General features: G+C 46.8%; 1 protein-coding gene across 1 annotated transcript in view; it reads right to left on the bottom strand.

Moving 5' to 3' along the window:
- LOC112121903 (nephrocystin-3-like) overlaps positions 1 to 2016 on the bottom strand; it is a 47497-nt gene extending 45481 nt beyond the window's left edge. The window contains exon 1 of the mRNA XM_029914273.1: positions 1228 to 2016. Within this exon, the coding sequence (XP_029770133.1) occupies positions 1228 to 1581 (354 nt within the window). The 5' untranslated portion in view covers positions 1582 to 2016. The remainder of the gene's footprint in view (positions 1 to 1227) is intronic.
- Positions 2017 to 10401: the final 8385 nt, after the last annotated feature.

Below are 10401 nucleotides of genomic sequence, written 5' to 3' on the forward strand. Positions count from 1 at the left end.
CTGGGGCCCTGGTGCACAGATGGGGACTGGAGGAGGCAGCAAGGGCCAGGGGCGATGTGCAGGGGGTGAGCCCAGAGCCTAAAGCCCTGCGGCTGGGGGATGGAGCTTGCTGCCGCATGGCCAGAGCCTGTCGCCCACCACCCCAGGGCTTAAGCCTGAAAACCGAGCCCCACCGTCCCCAGGAAGGTGGGGAATTCACACTGGCCGCCTGCTCCTACGGTGTTTATGGCTCCAGAAGGGAACAGAGACCAGCTCCTGCTGGCGGCCCTGGGGGAGGGTTACTCCCCCTGCTCCCCCATCATCACCCAGGAGGTTGTGGCCCAAGAAAAGTTCCTGGTGGCCACATTTGAGAAATGCTGGCTTAGATTATCCACAAATACAAAGTTTGTTTTTAAAGTCATAAGATACATATAATGCAAGCAGACCCTGATGCTCTAATGCAGCCCCACTGACTTCATTTTTACTTCAGTGGGGCTCTGAAGAAACCTGGAAAGAAAAGTGAAACTGACCAATTCAAGCTGGAAGTATTGCAAATAATAAACTAACTGTCTAAATGGTGAAAAGTAAACTAGATGTTTTATTTTATTATACCAATCTAAGTTTTTATTAAAGACGTCTAGATTAACACAGGTAAAGAAACTGAACACATTTCTAACTGTCCATTTCTTTTTTTAGTTGCTGATTTGTTCATGTAAAAAATGCCATCTTGATCTGAAATAGTTAGCCTGCAGTTGTGAATGTTGTTTCTATCAGGCTACATTTAAAAACTGGAATTTTATAAGGGTGCTACTCAGCAGCTCCACACAGAGTAGGCGGGAGAATACTGGCAGATGGGAAGAAGATGCTGGGAAGGGGAGGAGATAAAGAGCACTGGACTTCTCTCCACCCAAAGACTAGTTGGGAGGAAAGAGGTTAGTGCTAAAGCCATAGCTGAGGGGTCTATTCCCCATTTCAGAAGGTGCATGGTGTACTGGAAAGAGTTCTGGGTTCTGTTTCCAGCTTTGACACTTATTTCCTGAATAACTTTAGACAAATCTCTTGTCTTCGCTATGCCTCTGTTTTCCCATTTGTAAAATGGAGATACTCAACTTATCAAGTGCTTTGAGATGTAAGGATGAAAAGTGCTATACAGGAGCTAAGTATTATTATTTGTCTCAGGAGATGAGATCTTCCCTCCCACCCCTTTCCCTATCAACCATGGCGAGGTTCAGTACAGTTGCTAGTTACCTGGAGCTCTGCCCGGAGTCTCTTGTTCTCCAGGTCCAGCTTGGCTTCTTTCTTGACCATAGAGGCCACCTCGTTGTTCTTGCTGACACGAAAGATCTCGTATTCTTTCTTCAGACGCTCATACTCAGCCATGCACTCCAACTCCTGTACCGAGGCAGTGGATTTGAAACTGGCCCCAATGAGGCCTCCAGGCCGCGAAGCACCCACCCGGCGGAAAGAGCTGCGCAGCAGGCGAGCTTTGGGCTTCACCTCCACTGGGATCTCACAGGCTTCGCCGCCACCTCCTCCGTAGGCGTCCTCGATCACCTCCCCTCCGGTGCCCGCTGGGCTCACCAGAGAGGAAGCTGTCCCCATCGTTGGGGGCCAGGCTGGGATGCTGCCCTCACTGCTGCTCTCCCTTCTCCATGGGTTTGGCAGCTAGAGTCACCCAGGAGCCGGGCACGTGTCACTGGTTCTGTCCCTCTAGCAGTTTATACCAGGGTCATCCCTATGGTGTCTGTGCACCCGTGGAGTGGCTGGCAGTGGGGCTCCCCACACAGGTCAGGGGCTTGCCCAGGCTCTCCCCACCAGACCCTAACAACTAGACTGGCTTCAAGCCCCACTTCCACCCAGGGGAGCAATGACGGGCTGCCCCGCTGTCTAGGGCGGGCCCACAGGACAGCAGCAGCTCCTCAGGGTGGCATGAATAACACCCCTCGGCAGGGAGGAGCCAGCCACAGCCTCGGGGACTCTGTGCCCCCAGGCCAGGGTCTCAAGCAGCCGCAGCCCGCTGCGCTGCAAGGGGCGGGACAGGACTCAGAGGAGGAAGGAAGGAAGGAGCCACGTGGGCCGCCTCCAGCCCTCCCCGGACAGGGCAGCGGGGACGGGACTCGGGAGTCTCGGAGCCCGGCGGGCTCCAGGGCGCCTCGTGCGGCCAGACCCCGCTCTGCGCGGCGCTGCTGGGCAGCCGGCTGGGAGCGCCAGGCCCGAGGGGTGAGGGGAGGCGGGGCTGGCGGCTCTGGGGGAAGGGGCGGGAGGGAGCGTGTCGGGGCTGACAGGGGAAGGAGGGGGGCAGGTCGGGGAGAAGAGGGGCCGAGCTGGTGCGGAGAGGCTCATGGGGAGGTGGGGGCTGGAGGGGGGACGCCTCGCCGGTGGCGTGGGGGATTGGGGGAAGGGAGAGGGACAGAGGCAGCGAGCACGTACAGAAGGAAGGGGCTGATTTGTTCCCCAGTGCAGAGGGACACGTCTCTAGATAAAACAAGTAACTGTGGGAGCTGAAGTAGAAGTATGGGGTGGGGGTTGGGGAGGAGCGAAAAGAGGGGGGGAAAGCAGCCACATTTAAGTTGGAGAGGTTTCAGAAACAATTTGGAAGAAAAAGAACAAGGATCATGGGAAAGAAGGGAAACCCAAATAGAGGGACATGGTAAATAGAACAGTCTGTTTCCACCACAAGTAATTAGTACAGTAATGCAGCTGGGGAAAACAGCATTGTACTTAGATTTATAAGCTCTTTGGGGCAGGAACTGTTTTGGTTTTTTTTGTTGTGGGTTCGTACAGCGCCTAGCACAATAGGATCCTGGTCCGTGGCTCGGGCTGCTAGACACTACATGTGCTGTTCCCCTGGTATTATCCAGACCAGTGATCAGCTAGGTCACTCCAATCCTTGACTCTGGGAGCCAGCCTTACCCTGCTCTGCTGTGAGAACCCCCACTCCTGGGCTGTTCACACACAGCCTCTGGCATGTAAGCTGCTCCTTGGATTGCAACCGAATGACACTAGCCAATATCTCCGGTCCCAGACACAACCCTAGGAACCTCCGTCTTGCAGTGTCCAGTTATGCCCGCTGGATGCTGCAAGCTTATATGAGTTCGTCAATTTAACAAAGAAATTGATATGTACCAGACTTGTTATCCCAAGGGGACTTCAAACCAAACGCACTGCTTCAGGTAGAAAAAACAAACAAATTTATTAACTATGAAAGATAGATTTGAAGTGATTATAAATCAAAGCATAACAAGTCGGATTTGGTCAAATGAAATAAAAGCAAAACGCATTCTAAGCTGATCTTAACAGTTTCAATGCCCTTACAAACTTAGATGCTTCTCACCACAGGCTGATTGGTTGCCCTTCAGCCAGGCTCTCCCCTTTGATCAGCGCTTGGTGGTGATGTCTGTAGATGGAGGTGGAAGAGAGAGGAAGAGAATGGCAAATGTCTCTCCCTTTTATCATGTTCTTTCTTCCCTCTTGACTTTGCCCTCCCCCACTTCAGAGTCAGGTGAGCATTACCTCATCGCAGTCCCAAACTGACCAAAGGAAGGGAGGGTGACTCACTTAAGAGTCCAACAGATCCTTTGTTGTTGCCTAGGCCAGTGTCCTTTATTCCTGTGACACTGGGCTGGGTTTGTCCCATCCATGCCCTGATGAGGTGTGAACTGTCCCTCTGCTCTTGGGGAGTTTTTGCCTGGGCTTGCTTTAAGCCATGAGGACACATTTTCAGCCTCATAATTATATACATGAAATTACAACCTATAACATTACTATAACAACGATTACTATAACGTTACCATAACAACAATGCTGAGTATACATCATGTGCCTTCCGAAGACACCCGACATGACAAACTTTGCATTAGATACCACACAATCATATTATAAGGATGAACATGGGAGTGTAGGGTGTTCCCACAAGGTGAAGAACGTCACACTACAGTCATACAAATAATAACAAAAAAATAATGGTAATTTTTGTGTGCTCTGGAAAATCTTCCATTTTCAGGGGATCTCAGCCCTTATCATCCATGTAATCAGTTACTGTGCTAATTTGTTATCATTTCCCAAACAGCACAAATCGAAGTGCTCATCTGTTAAGGATGGTTAGTCAGTTTCTATGTTCTAGTGAAAATATTTACAATTGTCCTTCCAGAATATGACCCCTCAGAGGACTGCCACCTGTCCTGAAATTCACATACAATTTAGAGCACCAAAGTTATTTAGGCTTTTACAATGATAGGTCCCAAATCTTGCAAGCACTTATGCACATGAGTAGTTCTAATTCAATGGGACTGTTCATGTGCATGAGTGCTTATAGAATTGGGGCATTATGCAGTGTAGGATATCATCCTGTAGTTCTGTAACAGAATCCGCTCCTGTGAGCTTCCCAGCCCACTTAGCGCCTATCGAAGTCATTGGGATTTGATGGTGCTGAATATTTCACAAGAGGCGATCAATGCCTAATAGGAACAGGCCATGACATTATGACATGATGGACAAAGTCTACATAGGGCACTCTTACTTCAATGTGCTTTGTTGGAGTTAAAAGGCATATCTTCCTCCTGCCTTCATGTCTCTTTTTATAGCTTTCAGATCTACTCCTTGCGGGTTTCTTGGTTGTGAAGAAGCCAGGAAAATCCCTGCTCCCTTAAAATTTAAGACTTAAATTATCTGTCCTCTGGCTCTAAATATTTCATAACCTTCCTCCCCAGTAACATATGTCCTCTCTATCTTCTGGGGTTTGAATTCCATCAACTAAATACATTATAATGCACTATTTACATCTGTCTTTATCTTCAAGACTTTTGTCTGGCTCCCCACACATCCTGGGATATTTACACAAAGAAACTAGTGAGACTCACAAGCATGTTGGTTTGTTCCCAAACCTCAAAATCCATCGTACTGCAACGGTATGAAAGAAATAAAAAAAAAACAACCAACCGTGTCAAAGAAAATCTTGCCCGGCTTATACATTTGCTGTGTGAGCATTTAACCAACTTATAATGGGAGTAAAAAAAAAAAAATTTTAGAGAAATCTGCTATGATCTCATTCCGAACGCCTACAAAATTGTTTCTGTCAGAGAGGAAAATTAGTGTATTGTACACAAATCAAAAAGGAAATGGGTTTATTTTCTTTAATAATTCTGGCTTGTGAATTATGGGGTACTGGCATGTACCAAGACCCTGTGCTGACGTTGAAAGATGTTACATGTCTCTATGAAAAAGCAACTCATTCCTTGGCTGAATGATGGGCTGTGGTTGATTGTCCTATGTAAAACTTCAGTTAAAAAGCCATTTGTGGCATACTGAATATGGGGTGTGTGGAAGCGCTACATGGTTCCTCACATTGACATCAATGGGAGATATGCATGCCTAGCCAGAGCAGCATATAGATCAAGAATTCTGAAATGAAGCAGGGCTCTGAGTTTCCTCATTTGCATGTTAATATACAGAATGCTCTTCTATTTCAGAGCAGCACTGGTGTCTGAGTTCTGGGAACAAAGTCCAAGGTTTGGTCATGCTTTTGGTTGCACTAAATTCTTTTCTGTGTTCTGAGTTCTTTGCAAACCAGAATCGTGGCTTTCCTCACACAAAATCTCATTACCTTAAACCTAGAGTTAAAAAGACACGTTCTGCATTATAATGGACCCTTGATCCATTGCTAATAATCCACTGATAGCAACAATTACATTGGAGGAATTGTTGATATTGCTTCTCTGATGCTGCCTGTGATTGGTTCCTCCCACCTCCACCCCCGTATGTGTTACAGGAATTTAATATGGGGAGGAGAGAGTTTCTGAATAAGAAAATTACACTGCTTCCCTGTTGTTTCATGGGTTGTTTTTTCTGATGTTTAAAGATTTTAGAATAGACTTCTCCAAAATTTAATTTATAAATCTTTAATAAGATTGGTTAAATATAGTATAATTCAGAAGACTCATTGGTTAAATATAGTATAATTCAGAAGGGTCATTGCATTGCTGCTGGAAACAGAGCCTCAAAGAATGTGAAGACTGGCTGTCTTCATTTTCAAAGATTATTAAGTGACCCTGATAAATAATAGTTCAGCCTTAGACCAAATATCAGATCAAGTTCTCCAAAAATGGTGTCATATTACATTTCATTTTTCTTTTTCTTGAGCCTCAACAGGAGCAACTTGAGCAGCAGTCCTGTTGGGAATAAAACAATTAGGCATATTCTGATAATGTCATTCACAAACCAGTATGGGTTAGAATCTTTGAGCTAGGTTATGTCATAGCAATGCAACTACGAGTCCAGTTTACTGAGTTCATTGGGACAACTCACAAGCATAGATAATTGTGTTCGTAGAATCAGGACCCATATTTGTAAAGCCCCTCCAGGGCTGCTACTCCATGCTTTGGGCTGGAAGAGGAACTCCTGCCCGTTGTCACCTCCATGTGAGGATCCTTACTCACTGGATCCATGTAATTGCAAATCCAGTGATCTCCCCCCCCCCCACCAGGTCCACCAACATCTCTACCCTTCTACCTACTCCATTCTGAGTCAATAAAGAGTCCACATCTCTGGTACACAGGGGATGTGTCCTTTCCCCTGAGTAGCCACTCTGCCCATATTTCCCTTCTATGCAGATTATTATTAATTATTTGTATTACCATAGCACCTAGGAACCCTAGTCATGGACGAGGACCCCTTTGTCCTAGCTACCACCCTGCTTCTATGGCATGGAGGGTTCTCCACAAAAGGTGAATTTTACCCTGAAAGAATATTATTTGTCAGAGACTCTACAGGTTTTAAGCATGTCATGATATCATGTCAGTGTTGTCAGAGAACATTACACTGAAAGCCTATCACAGTTTTTCCAGAACATATTCATTCACAGTGGAGACACAATGGGGCCACATTCATCTTTAGTACAACTCCCTCTGAACTTCACTGGGGTGAATACATATCCAGCGTGTAAATTTTCTGTGCAACTGGCCTTATTTCTTAAAAAACAAAACTGCATTGAAATAATAAAATTACTGAATAATCTAAAGTTTTAAAAAATCTTTTTGAAATCCATCATGATGTTACTTTTGTCTTCATTGTATCCCGTAACATTTTAAAATGTATGTTCATATGCTTAATTTGATATTTAAGTTTTCACACTCTTGCCTTTATTCCATTTTAGGATATATTGTTGACCATGAGTCTGTAGACATGGATCTGTCCCCTAGAGATAACTGGAGCATCAAGAACTGCAGTACTGTATGAAGTTTTCTACAGATCTGTTCTGTGCAATGTCTTTTTATTTGTGGAAAATGAAGGTAACTGTATAATTCTGATTATAAACCAAGTAGCCTTGCCTCTCACACACATTTTTGTGCTGTTTTATCGCCCTGAGATTCACCACAGCTCAGAATTAGCAGATGTTCATTTTACAAAAGAACACACATCCAGCATCTAGCCACATACATATTCCAGTATAATTTAGAATAAAGAGATACAGGAAATAGCAAGGAAATTTGCAGCTGGAGTGAGTGTTTCAGAACATAGGCTCCCACAGTTTGGCTGCATGTTATAAATAAGAGTTTTGCTATGATTGGAATAAATTATTGAAAACAGGATGCTCTAAATGGAAAACAACCGAGCAGCTCAAAGCTATCTTCTTCCTTGTAAATTCAGACTTTAGAATAATTAAATACTACTGACAAAGGCAAAGCATTAGAAAAGCCCTTCATAAATCAATAGTAAGTTGTTTGTGACTGTACTGTACCAAAACTGATCAGTTTTTTATGATTTCATGCATTATTCAAAAATACATGTCTAAGCACAGCTTTTTGTCACATCATGATTAAGAGAGTTCTAATGGGGATGTGTAGTGAAAGTAGTGCAATGTGGTAATTTTAAAAATCGTTGCTTTTAAACCGGATTATACATGATTCTACATCACTCTTGTTAGTGGCTGTGAAGCTGTTAGTCTAAAAGTTTACCTGATTGTCAGGGCCAGCTCTAGGCACCAGCAAAACAAGCTGGTGCTTGAGGCGGCACATTTTTAGGGGCGGCATGGCCGGCGCCAGAATGCCGCCCCTAAAAATGTGCCCCGGCCGCCCTAGCTCACCTCCGCTGCTGTTGCCGCTCGCGCGCCGCTACTCGCCCTCCCTCCCAGGCTCTCAAACCTGGGAGGGAGGGGGAGAAGCGGCGCCCGCGCCGCGGCCACTCGGAGTCTCCCCCTCCCTCCTAGGCTTGAGAGCCTGAGGGGAGGAGGAGGCAGGGAAGGGGCGGAGTTGAGGCGGGGCCGGGGGTGGGGTAATTAAAAAACGGGGGAGGGGGGCGGCCAAAATTGTTTTTGCTTTGGGCGGCAAAAATCTTAGAGCCGGCCCTGCTGATTGTCATCCCCAGTATTCTGGCCCATGTAATGAGTAGAAGCCTGGAGAGGTCGAATGGTGGAGCAAGTTGTAGCTTGGTTAAATGATTTTAACCCTTTTCATAGTCTCCTAAGAAGGCAGAATGGAGAATCTGGTATATAGTACAAAAAGAGCTGAGCTCTCAATTAATCAGCATCTCAGTTTTATTGGATTCATTGTGCGGGTACTGGGCAGTGTTGCTAGCGTGTGATATACAGGAGGTCAGACTAGATGATCTGGTAGTTCCTTCTGGCCTTAAACGCTATGATTTTATATAAAATAATGCCTGATTCATAGCCCATTGAAGTTGATTGGCGTTTGTCAGTTGACTTCAGTGGTTCTTTCAGTCAGGCCCTTCAAATGGCTGTCATACCATACAAGCCGGTACAGGGACAAAAATAGCTCTGCAATTAGCCAGAATTCACCATTAGGCCAGAAGTTTATGGGTTTAACTTTCTGAGTAAAACATTGGCATGAAGACATTAAAAATTAAGCTCCTTTCTGTTTGTTTCTGGTGTCTGAGAGTTAAAGTTCTCCAAGGCATTTTTAAGAGAGTAGATGTCCTGGTCAATCAAATTTGTTCTGATAGCCAAGGCTATGTGTGCATACTGAGTACAAAATGGCTGTCATGTGTAAGGTGGCTAGGTGTCTGGTTTTCAACCAGAAAGTCTGGTTGAAAATGGGACCTGACAGCAGGAGCAGCAGAAGCTCCCTACAAGTGTGTGTGTGTGGGGGGGGGGGGCACTGGCACCTGAACTGTGGCCCCACCTCATGAGCTGCCCCTTCCCCCAGAGCCCTCCTGCCCTTACGCTGCCCCTTCCCACTGAGGCTGCCCCCCCTGTGCTGCCCTTTCTCCCCGAGGCTCCGTCCCTGCACCACCCCTTCCCCCCAAATCCCCACCCTCGTGCCACCCCTTCCCCCGACTAGGGTTGCTAACCCTCCAGGATTGTCCTGGAGTCTCCAGGAATTAAAGATTAATCATTAATTAAAGATTATGTCATTTGAGGAAACCTCCAGCAATACATCCAATCAAAGTTGGCAGCCCTACCCCAGAGGCCCCGCCCCCATGCCACCTTTTCCCCCGAGGCCCTGACCCCCGCTCGCTCCTCTCCACCGTCTCACCCCACCCTATTCCAGCCCCCCTGCCTGACAGTGTCTGGTCAGATCTACTGACCAGACACCTAAAGTCCGGTTACTGTGGGTAGGGGAGGCGAGGAGGCACCGGATCATCACCCGCGCCAGCCCCTAATAAGCCGGGGCCACCTCCTACCTGCTTTGGGTGGCTGCATCTCCCAGCCCCAGCTCCGCAGGCAAGTCCCTCCCGACCCAAGGGAGTGCGGGGGGGAGAGGGGAAAAGCAGCAAGCGATGGGGGGGAAGGAGGGGAAAGGAGTGAAGGGGGGTCCTTGGGGGGGGAAGAGGCGGGGCAGGGGCTGGACCTCAGGGAAGAGGAAGGATGAGGCGAGGCCTCTAGGGGAAGAGGCGGGGCGGGGTGGGGGCCTTGGGGGAAGAGGCAGGGCAGGGGACGTTCCAGCACGCCTGCTGGAGTGTCCGGTTTTTAAATATTATGAAGTTGGCAACTTCATGTGTCATGTGTACCTTGTACATGGTAGGTTACAGGGCTGGAACTAGCAGATCAGGTTTCTGTACCAGATATGGACTGACTACAGAGCTTCCTTTTCAGAGAGATATACCAGATGTGTTCACACTAAGATCCTTTTATGTTCTACAGCAGGAGTCGGCAACCTTTCAGAAGTGGTGTGCCGAGTCTTCATTTATTCACTCTAATTTAAGGTTTCGCGTGCCAGTAATACATTTTAACGTTTTTAGAAGGTCTCTTTCTATAAGTCTATAATATATAACTAAACTATTGTTGTATGTAAAGTAAATAAAGTTTTAAAATGTTTAAGAAGCTTATTTAAAATTAAATTAAAATGCAGAGCCCCCCGGACCGGTGGCCAGGACCAGAGCAGTGTGAGTGCCACTGAAAATCAGCTTGCGTGCCGCCTTCGGCATGCGTGCCATAGGTTGCCTACCCCTGTCACAGGAATGGCTGAG

The sequence above is a fragment of the Terrapene carolina genome, unplaced genomic scaffold, assembly GCF_002925995.2.
Source record: "Terrapene carolina triunguis isolate 2854851 unplaced genomic scaffold, T_m_triunguis-2.0 Scaffold34029, whole genome shotgun sequence".
NCBI lineage: Eukaryota > Metazoa > Chordata > Testudines > Emydidae > Terrapene > Terrapene triunguis.